Source organism: Rhinopithecus bieti, unplaced genomic scaffold (genome assembly GCF_001698545.2).
Source record: "Rhinopithecus bieti isolate Rb0 unplaced genomic scaffold, ASM169854v2 scaffold_7884, whole genome shotgun sequence".
Taxonomy (NCBI): domain Eukaryota; kingdom Metazoa; phylum Chordata; class Mammalia; order Primates; family Cercopithecidae; genus Rhinopithecus; species Rhinopithecus bieti.
This window is the reverse complement of record NW_016806331.1, coordinates 189,870-214,041: the sequence shown is the minus strand read 5'-3', so window position 1 is coordinate 214,041 and position 24,172 is coordinate 189,870. Positions and strand designations below refer to the sequence as shown.

The 24,172-nt window shown below is 58.9% G+C and overlaps 1 protein-coding gene and 1 long non-coding RNA gene across 2 annotated transcripts; one reads left to right on the top strand and one right to left on the bottom strand.

The window, feature by feature from the left end:
- Positions 1–6,749: 6,749 nt before the first annotated feature.
- KLHL30 (kelch like family member 30) lies at positions 6,750–20,186 on the bottom strand. Its single transcript, XM_017875554.1, has 8 exons — positions 20,103–20,186; positions 17,340–18,184; positions 15,946–16,078; positions 13,947–14,033; positions 13,114–13,269; positions 10,946–11,134; positions 9,785–9,930; positions 6,750–8,265 (listed from the first exon to the last, which is right to left on the bottom strand). Exons 2-8 carry the CDS (start codon positions 18,111–18,113, stop codon positions 8,014–8,016), a joined length of 1,737 nt encoding a protein of 578 aa, XP_017731043.1. The 5' UTR covers positions 18,114–18,184; positions 20,103–20,186; the 3' UTR covers positions 6,750–8,013.
- An 88-nt stretch (positions 20,187–20,274) lies between these two features.
- On the top strand, positions 20,275–23,939 carry LOC108531984 (uncharacterized). Its single transcript, XR_001886326.1, has 3 exons — positions 20,275–20,402; positions 21,759–21,939; positions 23,206–23,939. It is a non-coding gene; the product is annotated as an uncharacterized LOC108531984 (long non-coding RNA).
- Positions 23,940–24,172: the final 233 nt, after the last annotated feature.

The window sequence follows — 24,172 nt, the reverse complement described above, 5'->3', positions numbered from 1 at the left end:
CAGGGGGAATGGGGGGAGTGTCCGGGCTCGGGGCTGGGGGAGGGGGGCACGCGGAGCGGGGCAGGGCAGGGAGGGGGAGGGGTGTTCCCCTGCTGTGCGCGTCCCCTCTGCAAATCCCGGTTCTGGGGTCCCTCCTTCGCGCTTCCAGCGCTTCCGCTTCCTGGGGAGCGAGGCGCCTCTTCTCCCGGCCCTGGACCCTCAGCCCTCACGACCCCATTTTCTTTGCGGAGAGCCAGGCGCTGCCTCTTCCCAGCGGGCCCGAGGATCCTTTCTCCCCTCTCTATCCCCCACATCCTCTGCGGGGACCCCCGAGGTATCCCCTCCCCATTCTCCTGGACGCGCCCCGCGAGGGCCAGGCCTCTACGACACAGGTGGAGCAAATCGGAGCCGGGAGACCCTCGGGGCCCCTTCTCAGCTCCCCTTTCCCAGGGGGGAACTACCCCTTCCAGGCCGCCCTCCCTCCATGGCTAGCGTGCTCCGAGCGCAGAGACTCACTGTTCTTCCCCACCCCGCTTACCTGCAGGGACCAAGGGGACGCAGGGAGCCGAGAAACAACTCAGGACAACCGCACTGCCCTGGTGGGGCCTGGGCTGGGAGAACTGACCCCTATTGTGCCCTAGTGGGTGTGTGGGGACAGACTAGACCAGAAGCCAAGCTGCCCACCGCCTACCAGAGTCGGTGCCCCCAGAGTTGGACCAGACCCTGCAGGCCTCAGAGAAGGTGGCAGGCCTCTGGGCACCCCTACCAGGAAAGAGGCAGCCCCCCAGCCCCACCCCACCCCTGGCTTTGTTATATGGCATACCCTTTTGGCTATCTGCCCCGTCACTAAGACGCTACGCCGAGGAGGGTCACACGCTTGGCTCGCCTGCCCCACCCCGGAGGCACCTGCCCCAGTGGGTACACAGTGCGTTTTGTTAAAGAACCGGAGAAGGCTCCGCTGGAAAAGCACCTCCCACTCACACGGAGGGCTGCTGTTCCCCTCTTTTGAGAAGAGCCCGCTTGGGAAAGGAGGCCTTACCCTGTCCTGGTTCACAGGATGTGGCAGCAGGGACTGAAAGGGGCACCAGCAGCCGCAGGTGGTACCCCCCCAGGCTTGGGGATGGGCCAAAGTCAGTCCCCAGATGCAAGCTGGCCTTTGTCGCCTGCCTTTTCTGGCCACTCACGCGATGTTCCACCTGGCTGGCCTCATGCCTGGCAGGTGGGGAAACCAGGAAATACTTAATACTTTAAGAAAAGCATGGGATCAGAAGGTAATTATTCCCAGTGATTCCACCCCTTTTCCCATAGGATATGGGAATGGTGTAGAGTTGGGTGGGGAGGGCGTTTAAAGAGAAACATACCCTGCCCAGCATGAGAATTTGTCCAGCAGGGGTAAGTCCCGTGGACTTACTCTATGAAGATGTCTTTCAATGGCAGGTGAGGACACAAGAGAGTAGTCCTGCCTTTAAAAGCCACAAATGGGCCCAGCACAGTGGCCACACCTATAATCCCAGTACTTTGGGAGGCCGAGGCGGGTGGATCACCGGAGGTCAGGAGTACGAGACCAGCCTGACCAAACCTGGTGAAACCCCGTCTCTACTAAAACTACAAAAATTAGCCGGGCGTGGTGGTGAGTGCCTGTAATCCCAGCTACTCAGGCGGCTGGGGCAGGAGTATTGCTTGAACCTGGGAGGTAGAGGTTGCATTGAGCCAAGATCAAGCCGTTGCACTCCAGCCTGGGTGACAGAGCCAGACTCCATCTCAACAAAAAGCCACAAATGATTAAAAAAAAAAAAAAAAAAAAAAAAAAAATACAACGAAAACATTTGAATTCCTATAAAACATGCAAGTCTTTAAGACACATTTGAGAAATACGAGAAACACTGGCTTAGGTCATATGTGCCCAGCAAGATATCTGAACTTATTTCACCTGCAAACATTCCACAGGCTTGTCACAAAGACATTTGCTCCCAAATTCACACATATGAGGCGGATGTCTTAAAGCCCTCGAAGAATGAAGGTTTTCTCTGGTGGGTTTTCATGTCTGGTTCTATTGGAATGTCTATTAAGAAGCCTGATGTGTGGAACTTTGTCATGACATGTCTGAATGTGACATGCACACTCAGTGTAATGTGTTAACATTTCATTCGGTTTCTCTTATTCAGAGGGACTGTATCTGTGAACCACAGGACCCCGGCGTGCCGTATTCTCCTGTATTCTGCTAGTAGAGAGGGGTTCCTGTCGGCCAGGCGTGGTGGCTCACGCCTGTAATCCCAGCACTTTGGGAGGCCGAGGTGGGCAGATCACGAGGTCAGGAGATCGAGACCATCCTGGCTAACACGGTGAAACCCCGTCTCTACTAAAATACAAAAAATTAGCCGGGCATGGTGGCGGGCGCCTTTAGTCCCAGCTACTTGGGAGGCTGAGGCAGGAGAATGGCGTGAACCCGGGAGGCGGAGCTTGCAGTGAGCCGAGATGGCGCCACTGCACTCCAGCCTGGGAGACAGCAAGGCTCCATCTCAAAAAATAATAATAATAATAATAATAAAAAGAGAGACGGGCTCCTGTTGGAGTTGCAGCTGTGTGAATGGTACCTTCTTGCTTCTGGAGAAGCTCATCCACACCAGCACCTCATTCGATTCCCCACCAATTAGCCCAGAGAGGTGGGCGGCTTGCCCAGGACACAGCCCATGGGCAGAACCGGAGTGGGGCTGGAGAGGCCCTCCTGGCCACTGGGCAGGTTACATCTTCACAGCCTTATGTTTTGCTCGTTAGGGTTCCTCCTCCTCTAGTTGGTGTGAAGTAAGAGCTCCGTGATGAGTTGGAGCATTACTGCAGAAAAAATAGCCCCATCTTTTCCCTGTGAGGAATGGGCATCCCACAGGTCTGAATTCCCTCTGGGGTCCTGGCCGCAGCTATGGCTCAAGGTGGGCGCCGATTGGTTGCACCCAAGCCCTGGGAAGAGGAGGCTCTGCCACCGTCAGCAACACTGAGGACACACAGGGATGACGTGCCCCGATTTGGGAAACATTACCCTTAAGATACTGGCGTGATGTCATTCCACTTCACAGCGGGGGGCCCCAGCTTTCAGGCCAGCATTAAGGACAAGTGCTGTTGCCATGTGAAAAAGTTATTTTCCCAAACAATGAACAATCCTAGTGATGTCATAGGCCCTCCCAGAGGGCCCAAATCAAATCTGTTCTGGTGCTGGGTCAGCCTCCTGTGACACTATCCTGAGGGGATGACTCTTCCTGGGTTGGGGGCAGAGAGCAGAGAGGCCAGGGGTCTTCAGGTGCGGCCCCTGCATGTATCTATGTTCACATTTCAAAGTGGTTTTCACTCAGGGGAAGGTGGAGCTCAGCAAAGAATTGCGCAGATCAAGGAGCAGTAGAAATGGGGGCCTCCCCCTGCAGCAGCAGCCCATGGGTCAGAAGTGGGGCTGGCATCACGGCAAGCCAGTGCATCCCAGGGTGGAAGGACTAAATGAGTGGCCACAGAACGGGGATCACTGGAGCAGGAGGTGGCCTCCCCCACGCGCCTTCATGCCTGTCTGAAATCTAATCCTCATTCTTGGGCCCTCATGTCACGGCCCAGGCCTGCCTTCCCAGCAGCCTGATGCAGTCAAGCTGTTCCCACTCTTCTCTCTTCCTCCAGAGAAAGGACCTTTGCCAATGAAGTCATGGGAATAGAAGCTCCCTCTGCCCCGCAAACAGTGGGACTGTGAAGTCAGCTTGTTGTGTGGCCTCCCGAGGTCCAGGCGGGCGGCCGTGGCTGTTTACTGGGCCTTGCAAGTCCACGACGTCATCTAATATGCAAATCATGTGATTATCCCCATTGCACAGATGAGGAAACTGAGGCTCAGATCTTGGGACTGGCCCAAGATCATGGAACCATCAAATGAAACCACATTCAGGTCTGGCCCCTACAACTGAGGTCAGTTGCTCTGAAGAACCCACAGATTTAGTTCAATTCAGTGAGCATTTGTGCAGTTCCCGCAACGTGCCGGCACCAGGCCGAGCCCTCAGAATACACTGTGGCCTCCTGCATGGATGTGTGGGCAGTCTCGGGCCTCACGGGGGACAGTTCTTTCTCACTTCTGCCCAGAGGGTCTCTTGAGTTTTCTGCTAATTGTCTACATGGTTTTAATAGATTAATTAAAATAATCATCTTTAGCTAACCTCTCAGTTGAACGCAATGCCATTTTGGAAAGAATCACATTCTTAAATGTGACTGTGATCAAAATCACCTTGGCATCTGATGGAGTCATGATGGCTCCTGGGGTCTGTTCCAAACAGGACACTTCCCCCATGGAGATTCCTCACTCTCAGTGACAGCCACACACCTGGCTGCCCTGCCATGTACCTGGTGCTGCAGAGCCTGGGAGAAGCAGCTACACTTCAGACCAAGCAGCTGGCACCACACCGGGCACTGGGGATGGACAGTACAGACATCTTTCCTGTGTATGTGGCTGTGCCCTCTCTCCTCAAGCCATTGGCACATTCTCCATCCATACACATGCTTTCAACTGGATCAACTGATGGCCCAGCCAACTGGAGTAGTGGCCTGTATCCGTCTGTTTTCTTTCTATAAAGGAAAACTTGAGGCTGGGTAATTTATAAAGAAAAGAGGTTTATTTGGCTCACAGTTCCACAGGCTGTACAGGAAGCATGACGCCAGCATCTGCTTCTGGTGAGGCCTCAGGAAGCTTCCCTCATGGTAGCAGCGGAAGGGGAGCAGGAACAGGTATGTCACACAGAGAAGGAGCAAGGGAGAGCAGGGGAGGTGTCAGGCTCTTTAACAATCAGCTCTGCATGAACACACCACCATTACTGCACCACGCCACGCCTGAGGGGTCCGCCCTGTGATCTAAACACCTCCCACCAGGCCCAGCTCCAACACCAGCGATCAGACTCTACATGAGATTCGGAGGGGACAGATCTCCAAGCTATGTCATGGTCTACCTGACTACGGAAAACTGTCAGGTGACCAGTCCATTTAATTACAGTCACCTGAGGGTGTCAATGGCCTGATTCCAGGAACCACTGTCCCTGCCTGAATAGAGAAGATGCTGGATAATAAAAGGGGCCTGTCTGGCAGGTGTGGGAAACTCAAGTCCACTGGAAGTGGCTGGAAGCATGCCTAGGCCCTGGCTTACCTGGGGACCTGAGGGAGCTGAGATAGAGTTGGCAGTGCTGGGCCTGGCTCAGGGCCCTGTGTGCCCACTGAAGGCTGAGGGGCCTTAGTTTACCCAGCATCTTCTGTGGGAAAGATAACACACACCTACCTGGAGGACATGAGCACGTGGGGCTGGGGAGGTGGGTTTCACTCGCACACCCCTGTGGGCTTTTGCACATGTTCCAAGGCTACGCGCTTTCCTTTCTAGAAGCCCATATTAGCCTCAAGCCTTCTAATGAGTCCTTGCTGTCCTGGGATTTTGATGGTGGAAGGGGGTGCCTTGGCTGTCCTATGACTGTCGTTTGGTGAGTGCATTAATGTCCCTTCCTGCAAAGTTCTCAAGTGGGTGACGTGTGCCAGACATTCTGGCCGCCATCCTGGTGCCCTGGCCACCTTCTCCACCTGTTCTCTGTCCCCAGTTGGCCACTACAGCCTGTCAATGGCCTCTCTTCCTTCTGGGTTCTGGTTAGGTTTGACCTGTAGGAGGCGCTAGTGGGAGAAGGGGGCAAGCCGGAGAGAGAGGGTAGATGGACTCTGCCACCTCCTCCCAGCTGGGCAACAGGGGTGGTGGCTGCATTCCCCCGCCAAGGCCCTCTCTCAGCAGCTCCCTGGAGTCTGTGTCTGCCCTTTCCCTTCCCCCAAGACAGAGGGGGTTGCGCTCCCCAGTGCTGCTGTCCTGGGATGCCTCTCCAGCCTCTGGGCTCCCTTCACCCTGCCCACAGCATGGGGAGAGGCTGTCGTGAAACTCTCCTTAGGCTCTCACCTCAATACCCAGCAGGCTCCCCTTTCCTCCTGGTGCCATGAAGGGTGCGATGGCCCCCTGAATCAGGAGCCCAGCTGATCGGGCGAGGTGCACTTTGGCACCTCAAAGCTGGGAGCCAGGACCTGGAGAGGCCCACGCCCTCCACCCATGGACCGCCCATATTCCTGCAGGGCATGCAGCGGTGGAGAGCAGGTCTTGCTCTGGCATGCCGCCCTTTTGGCTACTTTGTGATCAAAGTTAGCCTATTCTGACATTTCATGTCTTCAGTTGTATTTTTATTTATTTTAAAATATTCCTGCAGAAATGGTTTACATGGAGGCTTTGTTTTTAAACAGCCCTTTGGCTGACCTCCTTCCATCACTATCTAGAAAACATTGCAGATTTCCACGTGGAAACAGAGCCCAGGGCCCCAGAAACCCTCACCTGTGCTTCATCCAATCTACCTGCCACTGAAGGTCTCCTCAGCTCTGGGCTCTTGTTCCTTTGGAAGCACCCAGTGGCCCCACTCTCTCTGGCCCTCCAGGGTCAACTCACTTCTCCCACACCTTGTAATCCCAGCACTTTTGGAGGCTGAGGCGGGCGGATCACCTGAGGTCAGGAGTTCAAGACCAGCCCAGTCAACATGGTGAAATCCTGTTTCTACTAAAAATACAAAAATTAGCCAGGCGTGGTGATGGGTGCCTGTAATCCCAGCTACTAGAGATGCTGAGGCAGGAGAATCGCTTGAACCCAGGAAGTGGAGGTTGCAGTGAGCTAAGATCGCACCATTGCACTCCAATCTGGGTGACAAGAGGCGCAAAAAAAAAAAAAAAAAAAAAAAAAAAAAGTGCTGTGAGAGGCAGGTCTGGGAGCAAAGCAGATCCCTACCTATGGAAGCTCAAGAGACCCAGGGGTTCCTGTCCTCAGAACCCAAGGATGTCAGAGGCCCCTCTGGTCCCCAGGGGCAGCGGCTCTTCAGGGAGGAATCCATGAGCTGCTCCTGGAGAGGAAGCCTGGATCTGGTGGGAGACGGGAGCTGCCCAAGGCCTCTGCGGGGCAACACCAGGGCCTGTGCCTGGCCAGGCCTGACTCCTGACTTCTAGCCCCATATCCCAGGGCAGAGCCTATGACAGTAAGGACATGCCACTGGGCACCCAGGGAGCGTCCTTCATTGTCTCCTTAGCTCCAAAGGTGGGTGCCTCATTCAGGATGAGGGAGAAGCCACTGAGAGCCTGAGCCAGCCGGAGTCAGGCTGCGTGCTGCCAGGGGCCCATCAGATGCTACCCCTCGCCCTCAGGAGGCTGCCACCAGTGCACCCAAGAATCATCCCCTGGTGGGAAATTCCATTCTGATGCAGAGCCTTTGTTCTGACCCAAAGAGACGCAGCAATCAGTTCTGAGAGCAGTCTTTCCTGCTCACCGCCCTGCCTCCCTCCTTCCTGGTTTCTCTGTGGGTGCTGCCCGCTGGGTGCAAGAGATGGTTGGGGGCCTCCTTTGTCCACAGAAGCAGAAACACAGCACCGACATGCAAAGGCTGAGTGGGGACCCAAAGCCCACACAGTCAGGCCCGTGTGTGGTGGACGCAGAGCTTGAAGCCCAGAGCGGGGAGCTGGCCTGCCACGGTTACACTGCTGTGAGCTAGGCAGAAGCCGGCTTGCGAGGACCTGGTGCTGACCCCATCTCTGGGGCCTGCCTTCCCCAGCTGCCTCCGCTTTCTGGGACACTCCGTATTCACCCCACATTCACGCAACTGCTCCAAAAGGCCCTGCAGGGCAGGAGTGGAGCTCACAAGCTCTGGGAATGCTGGCCCAGCCCCCGGCTCCTCTCTCTGAGGTCTCGGTAACCCCAGGGACAACAGAGCTTCCTGACCCTGTTATGCTGGTGTCCGGCACTCAGGCCCTCGTCACTGCTCAGCTCAGACTTTAGTGTGGTGGCCGCAGAAACCAAGGCTGTGTCCTCCGAGCCATGCTGTCTGATCACCCCTGGTGGCCCAAGCCCGGCCCAAGCCGGGAAGGAATGGTAGCTCCAAGTGAAGAAATAAGCGAAACTGAAAGGGGGCCGTTCCACAGGGTGATGAGGGGCTGCTGGGGGGCCCTTTCTGGGGAGCCCAGCCCTGGCTTAGTGCTCCTGGGTGGAGGTAAAGGGCTGGGTCCACTTGGAGACATCCAGGAAGACGGCGGAGGCCCCGTGGTAGAGCCAGAGCCGGGGCAGGGCGCCGTGGCGGGTCCAGGTGTCCTGAACTGTATCGTAGGCCTCCATCTCCACGTGGTAGTCACCTTCCATGCCCTGCCAGCGGCCGCCCGTCACGTACAGCGCATCGCCCAGTGGCACTAGCGCGCCGTTCTCATGCAGGCTGTGCTGGGACTGCACCTGTACACGGTCAGCGGGTTAATGTCCCATGGCGGGAGCCGGAGAGCAGTGCTGAGGGTGCCCTCAGCAGGGTTGGGGGAGTGGCAGAGAGGACGGCCAGCCACCTGGCCCAGATCCCCTCCATGGCATGAGCACAGGGTCCCTGGGCAGCCCACCCCAGCTGCTCCAGCCTCCTCAGACTCTTCTTTTGGTGGGGAGGCCCCTTTCCCTCTCTGACCCTCAGCCCTCAGGATGACAATTCCACCCCCTGCAGTCAGAGGGGGCCCTGAGGCCCAAGCCCAAAGCTGCCTCCCTCGAGGCCTCACCGAGGCTTCACTGTCTCACAGGGGACGGGTGTGGCTCAGCCCTGGCAGACACCCAGGAAGAGCCTAGCCCACCGTGGGCCCCCTTGCCTCACCCCTGCACCCCTGCTCAGTCTATGGCCTTGGGAGTGTCCCCGGGAAGGATTGTGGGGTGAGGGCCAGTGACTTTCCAGAGGCTGGAGAGAGGTGTGGCTTCAGGAAGAACCTGGGCGGGTGGGAAGCAGGAGGCCGGTCTGTGGCCTCCAGATGAAGACAGGAAAGAGATGAGGCCCCAGGCCCGGAGAGGGTAAGGCAGAGTCCTGCTGTGCTGGGACCTGAGGCTGGGACAATGGCCTGGGCTGGAGGAAGGCCTGGCTGTGGCCCAGCTGAGAGGGCCCAGGCTGACACGCTGGCCTGGCAGAGCCCACCCTGCACCTGTCTCACCACTGTAATGGGGGCCCTGGGTCAGCTGAGCAGTGACGCCAGGGGACAGCTGTGGGCAGCAGGATTGCAGAAGTCCTGTTGTCACCACGCCAGGAGCCTGCAGGGTGGCTGCAGGAAAGAGTGCCACCTTCTCAGACTGCAGGGACTGGGAGTCTTGGGGCAGGTGGGCAGGCCCAGGGCATCTGGCTTGGTGCCAAGACCCACCCCCAACCTCCTGGGCACTGTCCCCTCCACCAGGGAGGCCGCCCAGAGGTCCACCTCCTGCCCCTTCCTCAGGGACTGATGGTCAAAGAGCGGGCCATGGTGGGATGGTGCTGAGGACAATAGAAAGGTCCCAGGGCTGGCGGCTCTCACCTCCCCTCAGCTCAGGAACCCCCTCCCTGACTTGGCCACCCTGAGGCAGAGGACGCCCTCCCTCCTGGTCCCTATAGCACCCTCCAATCTGAACCTGGTTTTTCTCCCTGAGAAGGAGAACAGACCACTCCTCTGTAGGAAGCTGGGTGTGCAGGGAGAGAGCACCCGTGGCCGGCAACCCAAACCACGTTCTCCCACTGTCACTGTCTCCCCTAGCCTCAAGGGGGCTCGGGCCAGGGCACTGTTGTCGCCTTGTAGCCTGGGGGGAATCTCAACCTGCGCCACCCCCTTCATTGTGGGCCCTCTGTGGGCACTCCAGGCTGTGCTGTCCCCTTTGCAGTGGGCCCTCTGTGGCACCCCATCCCTCACTTCCCAGGCTGGCTCTCTGATGTCAGGAGTCCCAGGCAGGGGCTCACACGTGGGGGGAGGGCGTGGCCCACCTTCTGCCACAGGTTGGCCCCGGGGTCGTACACGTAGACCTTCTTGGTGTTGTCCCCGATGAGGTAGAGCTCCCCGTGCAGTGCAGCGCAGCGCGGTGAGGACAGGTACTTGGGCAGGAAGGGTGAGGCGATCACACTCCACACATCTGCGAGGGCACAGGCACCGGCCACCATCACCAGGGTTGCCAGTGCGGGCACTGGCACTCTCCCCCACTCTGAGGGACCCCGGACTCAGTGCCTCTCTGAACCTCAGTGAACTCGTCTGTGAAATGGGAGTAGGTTCCCGTGGTGCAGCTGGGAGGGACCCACACCTGCCTCTCACCCAGCCTTGATCTTCCCCCTGGGGACAGTGACCCCTCACAAGGCTGCAGCATAGGTGAGGGGCCTGTGAAGGGTGCAGGGATCCCTCAGGTCTCTCCCTGTTGGGGGTGCTTTGGCCTGGCTGCCACCCCACCCACTCCACCTGACTGGCTGGGGCCCCTCCCTGCCCAGCCCCCAACCCCAGGTCTGGTACCCAGGTGGGCCTTGCATGGACCCTGGGCCCAGCCAGTCTCTTGAGGGTCCTCACATCCATGCCTCAGAATGCGGCCCGCCACCATCTACACTGTCCCCACACTCACACTGCGAAACAGGGTCCGCCACCATCTACACTGTCCAGAGGGTGAAACAGGACCAGAGACCAGGGTCAGGGGTGGACGGCTCAGAGTTCAGGGAGGCTGAGCTGGGCCTCCAACTCTGGCACAGAGTCCAGAACCCAAGATGGGCCTCAGGGCCTCGGAGGTTGGGGGTCACTACTCCTGGTCCATGAGGCCCTTTTGGGTAGAACAGTCAGGCAGCTGCCAGGTGCTGGGCTCAGGTCACTGGCACCCTACCCCCAGCCCCAGCCCCAGCCCACTGCTGCCCTAAGGCCTGAGCAGGACAGATGTGCAGCTCGCCTCTGCGCTGGGACTCTGCGGAGGTGACGCAGTGGGTCCCCGACCCCTTGGGCCCCTGCCTTCCTCCGCGTCCCCTCCTCTTTGTGAGAGGCTGCGGCCACCAGCTCTCTCCACCCCGGGCCCCGTCTATCCTCAGGAGCCCCCATCCTCGCCATCACTGCCAGTGGACTGTCGCCTGTCAGAGGGGCCTGTGGTCCTCTGTCCTCGGTCCCTGAGCCCCACCCACCTGTGACAGGGTTGTAGCACTGCAGGGCCAGGGCATTGTACTTGCAGGCGCTAGAGCCCACCAGGTAAAGCCGGCCCCGGCAGCCGGCGGCTGAGAAGTTGCTAACGTATTTGAGGGCTGGGCTGATGGGCGTCCAGCTGTCCGTGTAGGGGTCATAGCTCTCCACCTCCACCACGTCCAGGGTGGTGCCTGCAGGGTGAGGGTGGGGGCAGGTCAGGGCTGGGGAGGAGAGGGGAGGCCTGGAAACTCAGGGGCTGGGGCTTTGTAAGGCAGCAGGGACCACCGTGGTGGGAAGCGGGGTGGGCCCCCCATTTCACAGATAGGGAAGCTGAGGCTCTGAGAGGCGCTGGCACCTCCCCAGGCCACCCCGCCAGGAAGTGGTGTAGGAGATGGACACTCGGGCCTAGAAATGCCCCACTCTGAGGCCGATGTTCGGGAACGAGGTGGCAGGGAGCAGTCAGCAGGCTGCCGGCCCCCAGGCCCCTCATGTGCCGGGAGTCATTTCCCGGAGTGCTCTGAACTGGAATGGAGGACGCCAGCCCTGGGAGGGCAGGTTGAGACCCTGGAGCTGTAGGCAGCTCCCTTCCAGTCCCAGATATAGTCTGGGTGTGACAGTGATGGGGACGCCTCCTGGGGAGAGCAGGCCTTGGCCTGGGCCTCTGTGAGCACCTGGGGACCTCACAAGCCCTGGGCTCGGGAGCCCTGGGTGCTTTCTGCCGTCTGGTTGGGGACACGGTAGCCACTGAGAGAAAGGGGACAGCTGGGACAGGTGGGGCATTAGAAGTGGCCTCAAGACCAGTTCATCACCTACAGAGCTTTTGGGCCGCATGTGTTTTGTTTTTCTTTTTCTTTTATTTGAGATAGGGTCTTGCCCTGTCACTGAGGCTGAGGTACAGTGGTGCGATAATGGCTCACTGCAGCCTCAACCTCTCAGACTCAGCCATCCTTCTACCTTGGCCGGCACGTAACACCATGATTGCCCTTTTTTTTTTTTTTTTTGAGATGGAGTCTCACCCTGTCACCCAGGCTGGAGTGTCATGGCTCGATCTCAGCTCACTGCAACCTCTGCCTCCCAGATTCAAACAATTCTCCTGCCTCAGCCTCCCAAGTAGCTGGGATTACATGTCCAGCTAATTTTTGTATTTTTAGTAGAGACAGGGTTTCACCATGTTGGCCAGGCTGGTCTCGAACTCCTGACCTTGTGATCCACCTGCCTCGGCCTCCCAAAGTGCTGAGATTACAGGCGTGAGCCACTGCACCCGGCCTGGCTATTTTTTTTTTTTTTTTTTAATGGGCTGGGGGCAGTGGCTCCCTCTTGTAATTCCAGCACTTTGGGAGGCTGAGGTGGGTAGACCACTTGAGCCCAGGAGTCTGAGACCAGCCTGGTCAATATAGTGAAACCCCGTCGCTACAGAAAATACAAAAATTAGCTGGGCATGATGGCACGCACCTGTGGTCCCACCTACTCAGGAGGCTGAGGTGGGAAGATTGCTCGAACCTGGAAGATGGAGGTTGCAGAGAGCTGAGATCACTCCACTGCATTCCAGCCTGGGTGACAGAGCAAGACTGTCTCATAAATAAATAAATAAATAAATAAATAAATAAATAAATAAATAATTTTAAAAAGGGAGACAAGGTCTCTCTATGTTGCCCAGGCTTGTCTCAAACTCCTGGGTAACATAGAGAGACCCTGTCCTCCTCCAAGCAGTCCTCCTGCCTTGGCCCCGCCAAGTGCTGAGATTACAGGAGTGAGCCACTACACCTGGCCACATTTTGTTTTTCAATGTTCCTTTAATCAGTGAAGGCTCCTGGGTGACTCCTTGCTGTAGCTGCAGGTGCTGGCGGGTGGGTGTGGCTGTCCCCACTGGCCCCTCCTGCAGGAACCCCTCCTGGGGCCTGAGTCACCATCTTGCTGTCTCTGTCCCAGCATAGCAGAGGCACTGGGAGCTGGCCAGGGAGGACACCCGGGCTGTGGGTCTCGATGGCCCACCTGGTCAGGAGCCCTGGCCTGTGGCTTGCCCGCCCCACCAGACAGTGAGCCCTGAGGGTGGCAGTGGGAGCGGCATCTCTGTGGTCTCCGAGGCCAGCATGGGGCTCTCTGTTCCTATTGCTGCAGGGAAGAGAGGCTAGAACCAGGCCCCAGGGAGGAGTGGAGAGGAAGGCCTCACCGCCGATGGCGTAGATCTCCCCATTGAGTGCTGCGCTGGCATGGTTGGTGCGGGCCTTCAGCATGGGCGCCACGGGCTTCCAGGAGGCCTCCTTCAGTGGGAAGCACCAGGCCTGGGTAGTTGACCAGGTGTCTGTCTTGGTGCCCCGAGAGCCACCTGCCGGGAGAAGTTCTGTCTACATGGGTACCACCAGCCTGGGGCGCCAGGCCAGTGGGGTCTGGGTACCAATGTCCAGGGGCCTCCTCCCATGCCAGGCCATGATCTCCAGCATGGTGAGCCAGGGGTGGGACCAGCGTAGCGCAGTCAAGCTATGTGACTGCACAGGCCCCTCCATCCCCCATAAACAGGGATGACAAGATCAGTGATTTCAAGCCCCCATCAGCGGAAGCTTGTCCCCTCCCAAATCTTACAAGGAACCCCAATTTCTAAGATAGGAAAGAACAAAGTGACCCCTGCATCACATGACTCCTTCTGGGGACCAAGATGGACATCTGGTCAACCACCCAGGCCTGGGGCTTCTCGCTGAAGGAGGCCACCTGGAACCTCGTGGCGTCCACAGCAGCCACGCCAGCGTGGCACTCAGCAGGGAGGTCTGGAGCTTCCCCTGAAGGAGCTGTGCGATGCAGGGGGGGGGCCCACGCTAGCCTGTGTACAGAAGCAGCTCCCAGCTCCCATGAGTGACCACGGATTTTAAATGTCCTTGTTTTCACACGCATGGAAAGGCCTCGACAAGCCTTGACTAACCATCAGAGACCCCACTCAGTGTGGGGAGTTGCACTGAGCCCGGTGCTTGGCCGGCAGGGCATCCCTGGAAGGGTCCCTGAGCTGCCTACCTGTGACATAGATGTTGTTGTTCAGGGCCGCCAGGGAGAAACCCCACTTGTGGTAGTCAGGGAAGTCTGGAAGCGCCATCCATCTCTCTGGCAGAAGGAAAGAGGCAGCGGGTCAGGCTGCCAGGCTCCCTGCTGGGGCGGTCCTCACTACCCCTTCCCAGGTGCCTTTCCGTGCACCAGGTGCAGAAATGCACCCCTCACTGGTGGGGAAAGGGAAGGGCAGGGGGACACTGGTGCAGGGGCCCAGGGGGTCCTGGGTGCTCTGGCTTAATGTGTCCCCCCCACCCCCTCCGCAGAGCCTGGCACTCAGAGTGGACACAGGACAGCTCCCTGGAGAAGCAGGAAGGCTTTGGAGGCCGGGGTCTTACTTGACCCTGCAGTTGACCCCACTGACCCCAAATGGACCATTCAGCCCTGGGGCTGGCCTGTCGGTTAGATGTGGTGTGGGTTAAGTGGCCTGATCTGTGGGTGTCACTAGTGTGTGATAACACCAACAGCATGCCTTCCTTCCTTCCTTCCTCCTTCCCTCCCTCCCTCCCTTCCTTCCTTGCACCCTCCCTGCCCTCCAGGCAGCCAGGCACATACAGGGGATCAGGCACAGGCCTTGCAGCAGGCAGAGCGGGTCCAAATCCCAGCTGTCGTGCCCCAGCTGTGTGTCCTTGGGCAAAGCCCAGCCTCAGTTTCCTTGCTGTAGAGTGGGGCTGACCCCTGCCTCCCAGGAGCTGTGGGGACCCTCATGGGACTGCTCACTGATGGTGGCTGTTAGGATGATTGCTGCTCGGGTCATGGGGTGGGGCGGAACGATGTGCCGAAGTCAGGCCTGCCTCTCAGAGCTACAAGAGGTAAACTGAGGCAAAAGATGGGAAAATGCTTTGGAAAATCAAGACAAGACAATAAATGTGGAAATGGTCAAGTCCTATAAATGGACATATTTTGGGTGTTTGTGGAAGAGCCCCAGGCCTTCGGGATGCCCCCTGGGAAGACTCTGTTTACTGTTTATGACCATTTTTGGGAGATGTGGAATTCCAGGCCTCCCTGGGAGCAGAGCCTGGCACTGTGGGCAGGGACCGTGTCCCTGTGACTCATGGCTCTGTCGCCCCAGGGAGGGGGTTGCCCAGCCATCAACAGGCCCTTCCTGCCAGCGCCCCGCCTCCCGGCTGGGTCTGAGACAGCTGCTCCCTCCTGACGCCAGCCCCAGACCCCTCTCATCAGCCCCTGACCCGAACAGCTGGCCTCGGGCTTCCTGGAGTCTGCCAGCCTCTGACACCAGGGAGATGATTGGCGACCTGCCTGGTGGCCCCATGATACTAGCCAGACTGCATCAGCCCTTTCCAGAGCACCTCCCGGGGCCAGTGCAGGGGGCCTCCAGAACCGCTGCGGGGCCCTCATGCCTCCTTTCCCACCAAATGGCGGACCTGGCCTCAGTGCCCACTTCAGGGCTCCCTACAACTGAGTAAGGAAACAGCAGGAGCCCATTTCACAGATGAGGAAGCTGAGGCTCAGAGAGGCAAGGTCACCTGTTTGAGGGCTGGGATTACAACCCCATTTGGGCTGACCCAGAAGCTGAGCTCTCACTCCTCCAGCTGTCTGCACCCCTTTGCTCCCCACCCCGCTCTCCCCTTGGGGTCTCGATTCCCCCAGCAGATGCACTGAGCGGGGGGCATGGGGAGGAGGCAGCGGTCAGGCCGCCCACTCCACAGAGTGCAGTCTGGGCCGTGGAGCCCTGTATACCGGCCCCAGGGCCTAAAAGGGACCAGAGTCCTGGGCTCTGGTTTCAGGGAAAGGGAACAGCAGTGCCCCCCAGCTTACCTCCTCACTGGGGTGCCACTGGCTCCTCTGCAGCCCCCAGGTGAGGCCCACCCAGGCATGCCCCTCACAGTGGCCTCACACAGCTCCTGGTCCTCTGCGAGCCTCATTCGCTCCACCTGCAAGGTGGACACAGCGGCTCTCGCCAGACCGAGGGACAGCAGGTGGGCCCAGACGTGGGAGGGGTACTTACTGGCCTTGCTGTTGTAGAAGGCAAAGTTCCCAAGGCGGGGAGTGGGCTCCTCACCTGCCTCATCCTCCTCCAGCGCCCGCCCGCCCACCACCACCAGGACCTCCTCCAGCTTCTGCCGGAGGGCGAGTGGTGCCTGTGGGGTGGGAGGCCAGGGTCAGGGCAACAGCAAAGTCTCCCCATGCTCTGAGCCCCCGTATGCCCTGGGCAGGCCTCAGCATGTGTGTGCATGTGTGCATGCGTGTTGCTGGAGATGGTGTGTGCCCGAGTGCACAAGCTGCTCCCTCCTTGCACCACGTGCCTTCCAGGGGCATTCCTGAACCACCTTCAGAACCAGCCCCACAGCAGGTACGCAGCGCCATGCATAAGCTTCTCCCCAGCCCCGCTCCCTGGGTGGCCTCCAGCAGGGGGCACAAGGGTGTCCCGGCTCAGTGGGAAACGCTGGCTCTCTTAGGAACGGCCGGTAAGCAGTCGCTGCCTAGGGCTCCCAGAACCCCAGGCTCCCCAATAGCCGCCCGCCCTGGCCCCCATATGGAACCCCCAGATCTCCCACTGCCAGGAGTTAGAATACTAAGTGACTGCCTACTGGCAAGGCTCTGAAGCCAGCTCCAGAAGGAGGCCAGGTGCTCCGTGACTGGCTGGAATCCAGTGGGGACAGGGGTTAGGGTTTAGCCCACTACTCACTCCACCCTTGGCCTGAGGACCATCAGCCTGAGCCACTCTTTGTCCTTGGACTTGGTTCTAAAGGAGTGCCCTGGAACAAGGCCCCTGAACAGGGTGTCCGGCAGCTGACCGTGCAGCACTCCCAGACCTGTCACTCCATCATGACCTGCTGTGCCCACCAGGCCCACTGCCAGCACAAACAGGAAGTAGCACCCCAGAAAAGCTCGGGCGGACTGCCAGGCCTGTCTGTGCCTCCTTGCCTGTGCATAAGCTGCACCACCTTCCTGGATGGTTTTCCCCTCTTTTTCTCCCTGTGAGCTCCTATCCCTCCTCTGAGGCCCAGCTCACATGCTGCCTCCTCCAGAAAGCACTCCCTGACTGCCAGCCCCTCCCAGAATGCATCCTGGGCATATCTTTGGCTCTTCCACACTGCCTGACGTCTGTTTCCAGGCTTGTCCCACTGAGCTGCAGGCTCCTTCAGGACAGGGTCAGATCTTACCACTTCTACATTCCCCTGCCCCTTGCACCCAGGGTGTGAAACGCACACAGGCACGATCTGCACTTGAGGGGTGAATGGTGATGTCCTTATAGGGAACTGGCCCAAAAAAAGGAGCATTGCAAGGTCAGAGTGCACCTTGGAATGTCCACTGCTTACTCTGTCCTGATTCAGGTGGGGTTTCTGGGGCTCTCCTCCCTGCTTCCCAGGAATGGGGGCCTCCCAGCTGCTCACTCACCCCATCATGGCCCTGGGACAGGGCTGCCCGGCATGCCTCTGACTCCTGGATCAGGGGCTCTGTGGCCAGCAGTTGTTGCACACAGGGCCTGGGCACGGCGTCCAGGTGCACTAGGCTGAGCAGCTCAGGCAGGTGGGAGGCTCGGGCCTGTGGGTCATGGCGCACCCAGCGCAGCAGGGCCTTAAGTCGGCTTTGCTCTGGCTGCACCTGCAGCAGGTCACTGGCCAGACAAGTGACCAGCCGGTCTCGAGGAAGCTGCAGGAACTCGTCCTCACGTGCCACAGCCTCAAAGTTCTCTCGCAGGAAGGCCCAGGCCTTGGCAGCCACGCCCAGCAGCCCTTGCTGCTCCCCAAACTCACAGATGCCCAGGCAGTTGGCAGCATCCAGTTGCTGCTGCAGGTAGCGGCCGCAGACTTTCTGCACCGAGGGGAAGTGCAGGCGTGCAGCCGTGCGTGTCAGTGCCTCCACATTGCCCTGGGTGATGGTCAGCCGGCCTGTGTACACGAAGTCCACCAGTTGCCCCACCACAGCTGGCTCCACGTCCCGCAGCTCCACGCGTGCAGAGAAGCTCTCGGCAAAGTCACCCGCAAACATGGCATGGAAGTAGGGGCTGCTGAGTGCCAGGAGGCCACGGTGGCATGGCAGCTCCCGGCCGCCCACCAGCAGTGTGACATCGGCCAGCTTGGGCTGAGAGCGCAGCCGCTGCAGGCCCTCCAGCATGTCCTGGGCATGCGAGGGCAGGTGGAAATCCAGGTCATCCACGTTCCGTACCATGATGCTGTGCCCACGGGACCCTCAGCAGCCCACCCACTCAAGGGAAGAAGTGCCTGGAGCCGCCCGAGCTCCTAGGAGAGAAGAGAGCAGGGTCAGCCAAGTGGGGATGGTCTCATCCTCCTGAGTGACCCATCCGGTCTGTCCATCAGCCCTTTCCATCCCTTGATAAACACAGGATGAGCACCGACCATGTGCCAATCACTTTACTCGCCATCTGCCTCAAGCCACTCCCAGAACCCTGTAAGGTAGGGTAGGTGTCATTCCTGTTTGCAGTGAGGAAATTGAGGTTCAGAGGGGTGGGAGACCTACCCATGGCCAGGCATTCAGGGCAGAACAGGGCTGGCAAGAGAACCCATGTCCTAGGTCTTGTCCATAACCCTGGGTTACACTGAGCCCACCCCCTAGGGGCCCCGGAGGCACCCAAACTCCCGGAGGCATCCTCTGTCCCAGATCCCACATTGCTGGGGAGGCCATTTGGGGGCTGCAGTAGCTCCTGCTCCCGTGGTGCTCCCAGGCACCAGGCCACGTGCCAAGCATGCAGAGAAGCTGTGCATTCACCACTCAGCCCCACGGCAGTCCTGGAGGGTGGGTGTAATCATTGCTCCTTTTACAGCTGGGGAGACTGAGGCACAGAAGGTTTCAGTCACTTGCCCAAGATCACATATCTAGGAAGTGGTGAAGCTGGAATTTGAACTCAGAGCTAGGCTTGGGGGCCCAGGCTCTGAACCCTGCATTCCACGTGGCCCGCTGGAGGTTGCTAAACAGAAACCGCCAGCCAAAGGCAGCGTTCTGGAGGGTTTTGCATCACCACTCTCCTATGGTTGAAGTCAGCAAGGCTGCTTACAGGCTCATGTAATTATATGCATGTGGTTTATGTCCTTCTGGTATTGCACCCTAAGACAACCGTCCCTAGGAGAGATCAAGTCTGTGCACAAGCCTTTGACCCGGGTCACCCCAGGGCGAAAGGCTGCGCAGCGGAGAGGCCGTTCGCCCGCTAGGGGGCGCCTCGCGGAGCCATCCCAGGCAAGAGAGGCGGCGGCGGGTCCGCAGGTACAAAATGCGTGGGAACGCCAGTGGCATGGAAATGACAAAGGTCAGCTGGAGAACCAGGAGGCCGAGAGTCTGGCCGGGCAGCCACGGTGCAGGTACAGGTGCAGGCAGTGGGAGCTAGGGCTCCCCGACTTCCCGACCCGGGTGCCACCTCTTGACCCCAGAGCGGGGAAGCACCTGGGAGTCCCCAGGGCCTCGCGGACCAACCCGGGCTCGCGCACAGGGCAGCTCAGGCGGCCGGCGGCCCCACGCCCCAGCATCCTGGCGGGTACACGAAGTACCCAGCCAACACTGCAGGCATGGGGATCCTGCCTGGCCCCTCCCCAGGAGGCCCTGGCCCCGATGAAGGCGGCTCTGCCCTTCCTGGGCAGCTGGGAGATGAGCTGGGGCCTGAGTAGGCGATGGGGCTGTCCCTGGGCCACCGCCTGCAGGCCTCGCATTCCCATCATTGTTGTGCTCCCTTGGGCCAGCTGCTGCTGGGGCGATGGGCCGGCAGGCATAAGCGCCCCCACTTTCCCTGGGGGCCTCAGGGGTGCCTGCTGACACCTGTCACCCTGCAGTCCCTGCATGGGTCAGGGGCTTTCTGAGGGTCTCAGAGCCTCACCCCAGTGCCTGCCCAGGCCCGGAGTGAGGAAGCTGCGTGGGCAGGACAACAAAAGACCTGAGCCCAGCAAGGCGACTGTGGCCGAGTGGCCCTGGCGGCCATCCGAGGGGTGGCCCAGCCTCCCCTCCCCCTCTCCAGCTGGAACAGAGGGAAACCTGTCTCCGAAGCCCCCACCCTAAGGAGCCTGGCTTGGCCGCTGGCAGGGGCCGGGGGTGTCTGTGAAGCACTCGGCTGTGATCCCGGCCTCTGGGGCCTAACCCACCCTCCCCGCTGCTCCCTGCTGGGTCCCCCTGCCCTCTCTGCTATCCCCTGCCCCAGAGCCCCCTGGATCCTACCTCTCACTCAGCCTGGACCTCGAAGCTGAGAACACAGACCCTGCCTAGCCAGCAGCCAGGGGACACGGAGGCCTGCAGGGCGGGGCAGGGCGGGGCTGGTGGCCCCGTGGGGAGGGTATTTTTAGCCTCTGTCTGCAGGGTGGCGGGAGGGTCAGGTGGTGAGGGCTGGGCTGGTGGGGGAAGGAGCGAGATGCCGGCTCCTCGGCTCCTCGGTGACTGTCGGCTCAGAAAGCCCATCGAGGCCTTCCAGGGACTTGCGGCCTAGGACAGACAGCAGGAAGGGCTCCAGAGCAAGCACAGGTGAAAGCTGTGGCGGTGGGGCTGGCTGGTGGGGGCAGGGGTGCAGCTTCCCCACCTGTCTCCTCATCTACAAGGTGGGGACAGTGGAGCCCGTGGTGGGGGCCTGGGGTCACAGAGAGCCTCAGCCCAGGGCCAGGACACCGACAGGTGCTGCCCTCGCTGTTGATGTCAATGGCACCTATGTGTCCTCTTGTTCTGTTGTCACATGGGAAAACGTGATTATCATGAATAAGCACAGTTGGTTAGCAGAGGCTTTCCAAGCTGGGAGTCCATGGTGGCGGTGAGAGAACTTTGCCCAGAGAGGGGAGGCGCCACCCTCAGCTGCCCTGCCCAGCTAGCGCAGGTAGGAGAGACCCTGGGGCTCCTTGTCCTGCTACCCCATGGCCTTGGCCTCAGGGCTGCCCAGGGCGGCTAAGAAACAGGGTCATCTAAAAATACAGCAGTGGACTCTCAGCTTCCTGTCCAGCGCTTGGTTCACAGTAGTCGCAGGGGGAAGCCCTCACGCCTGGGACTGAACTGGGCTCAGAACCACAGGCCCTGACCAAGGTCAGGTGGGTTGAGTTGGGAACCGAGGAGGCCACTGGACATTTCCCACACCAGTGGCCAGAGCAGAGCTTTGTGGCTGAGGAGCTTCAAGTGCATGGAAGAGAAGCCCTCACCCTCAGCCCTCTATCCATCGGCCACGTGGGCCTGACCAGCATGACCATTTCCAGGTGTGCTGCAACCTAGAGGAGCTGGGGAGTGTCGGGTCTGGCTGTGGCCTCTTGATGCTACTAGGGATTGTCCTAATGCTCTTACAGACCAGAGAGGCCCAGGCGGCTCCCAGGGAGACAGAACCCCACTCCTGCTCCTGAGATGCACACAGCCTATGGAGGGGAAGCTCACCCACAAATTACTGCCAAGTCTGCAAGGTGCCCTCTGGGTTACCTTCCATAGGGGTTCCCTGAGTCCATGCTTCCTCTACAGCCCAGCCTGGCCCAGCCATAGCCCAGTCATAGCCCAGTCATAGCCCAGCCATAGCCCAGTCCAGCCCAGCCATAGCCCAGTCATAGCCCAGCCATAGCCCAGCCATAGCCCAGCCATAGCCCAGCCATAGGCCAGTCCAGCTCAGCCATAGCCCAGTCATAGCCCAGCCATAGCCCGGTCCAGTTCAGCCATAGCCCAGCCTGGCCCCCGGCCCTGCTCTTTCCCCTGCTCCTGTCCCACACTGTCCCGGGATTTTCCCCCTGGCCTTGGACATCAGCTTCACGTTGGGTGGGGGACGCTTATGGAAGACCCCAACTCTCGCTGTGCCCAGGACCATTATGGGGTGAGCGCTGGAGTGCTGGGTTTCCCTACTGTCCCCGCTGTTTGCAGGCGGAACATGCAGGATTAATGCGGTCCCAGCTCGGGCTGGAAGAAATGAGGACAGGGGATTCTGATGACAGGCTGCTGTCACGGGGAGCTGGCTCTGCTCGGGGAACAGCACTGCTTGCCAAGTGTGGAGGCCTCACAGCAGCCGTCGTGGGGCTCAGAGTCCCAGCACCTCAGATGACAGGTCAGTTTGGGAAACTCAACACCGGGGGCGCAAAACAGATCCTCATCAACAGATTGCTACTGAGTGGTGCAGTTTTTAAAAATACACTTCTTTCTTTTATGAGGATAAAATAACACAAGTTCCTTTTGGAAAACAGAAAATAAAAGCAGAAAATGTCACCAGTAAAAGATCATTTGCCATTAACATGCTTCCAGCTCTTTCCTATTGTGAAAATGAGCCTGCCGGCGCGTGTGGGTCAGCGCCCTTTCCTCACACCTTGTTAGATTGTGGGCGTTTCTGATGTGATCAGCACTGGAAGATTTTCCGTTTTTGCCAGGTGCAGTGGCTCACGCCTATAATCCTAGCACTTTGGGAGGCTGAGGCAGGTGGATCACCTGAGGTCAGGAATTCTAGACCAGCCTGGTCAGCAGAGTGAAACCCCATCTCTACTAAAAATACAAAAATTAGCCAGGAGTGGCGGTGCACACCTATAGTCCCAGCTACTCGGGAGACTGAGGCAGGAGAATTGCTTGAACCTGGGAGGCAGAGGTTGCAGTGAGCCGAGATCGTGCCACTGCACTCCAGCCTGGGCGACACAGCAAGACTCTCAAAAACAAAAAAGATTTTCAATTTCATCTCAATAGGATGACATCGCACTTTGTGAAGCTGGGAGTGGTAACCTCCTCCTGTTCGTGGACGTTCAGGCTGTTTTCCATTTGGGACTATTACAACGAAGGTGGCGTCACCTGTGTGACTATTCCCTCAGAATAGACTCTGAGTGTGAAATCACCAAGTTAAAATGTGTGAGGCCAGGTGCAGTGGCTCACGCCTGTAATCCCAGCACTCTGGGAGGCCAAGGCAGGCAGATCCCTTGAGGTCGGGAATTCGAGACCATCCTGGCCAACATGGTGAAACCGCGTCCCTACTAAAAATACAAAAAAAATTAGCTGGGCGTGGTGGTGCATACCTGTAATCCCAGCTACTCCGGAGGCTGAGGCAGGAGAATCACTTGAACCCGGGAGGCGGAGGTTGCGGTGAGCCAAGGTCGCACCACTGCACTCCAGCCTGGGTGATAGAGCGAGACTCCATCTCAAAAAAAAAAGAAAAGAAATCGTGTGAGTGAGCTCCCCTCTGCTAGGCCGGGCGCCTTCCAGCTGTGAGGACGTCCCAGGCTGGGTCGGCATGTCAGTCTGCCCACCTCTCGGGGGCCTTACAGCACCTCTCACTCCATCTGGGGTGATTTGGGGCCTGGGTTCCATCAGGCTGTCCTTGTTTCCCTTTCACCAGCACTCACCCGTCAGACGGCCGCTCCTTCCCCGCGGACTGGCTGCGGCACCGCTTTCTGTACGTTCGCTGTTGGGATTTGTTGATTCTTGGGTCAAAAGCACCTTGTTTGACGGCATATTGCGCTGTAATGAGGACGTCTTGTATCTGCGATGGAAGGCCCTGCTGCTCTGCCACATTAGTGATCTCACACACACTGCATCATCAACTGCCCCGGAAGCCAACGTCCTGGAACAGCACGCATGCGACGTCTCTCCGTTTCTCCTCGGGAGCGCGTGCATGGGGTGGCTGCACCTCAGGATGTCTCAGGAGGGTCCCACGACGTGCTCAGTCCAACTGCAGCCATCGGAAGGCTGGCCTGGGGCGGGAGGGTCTGCGGGCTGTGAGCTGGAGAACCCATTCCCCCTACAGGTCCCTCTGTAGAGCTGCTCCCAACGTGAGGCGGCTGCTTCCCCGAAATAAGGCGAGCAGCAGAGATGGAGCCGTGACGCCTTTCGCAGCCCACTCAGAAGTGATGTCTGCAGCTTCATCCTACTCTGGGGTACCCTGGGTGGAACGGGGCTGCATGCTGTGACCACCCGGAGGCAGGGGTTGCTGGGGGCCTTCATGCAGGCTGGCCTCCATGGCAGGCTTCGTTCATTTCTTCTTTTAAATGGCCTTCAGAGGCATTAATTCAGAGGCATTAATTTTTTTTTTTTTTTTTTGAGATGGAGTCTTGCTCTCTCACTAGGCTGGAGTGCAGTGGTGCGATCTCTGATCACGGCAACCTCTGCCTCCTGGGTTCAAACAATTCTCCTGCCTCCCGAGTAGCTGGGATTACAGGCACCCACCACCACAGCCAGCTAATTTTCGTATTTTTAGTAGAGGTGGGGTTTCACCATGTTGGCCAGGATGGTCTCGATCTCTTGACCTCGTGATCCAACTGCCTTGGCCTCCCAAAGTGCTGGGATGACAGGCGTGAGCCACTGTG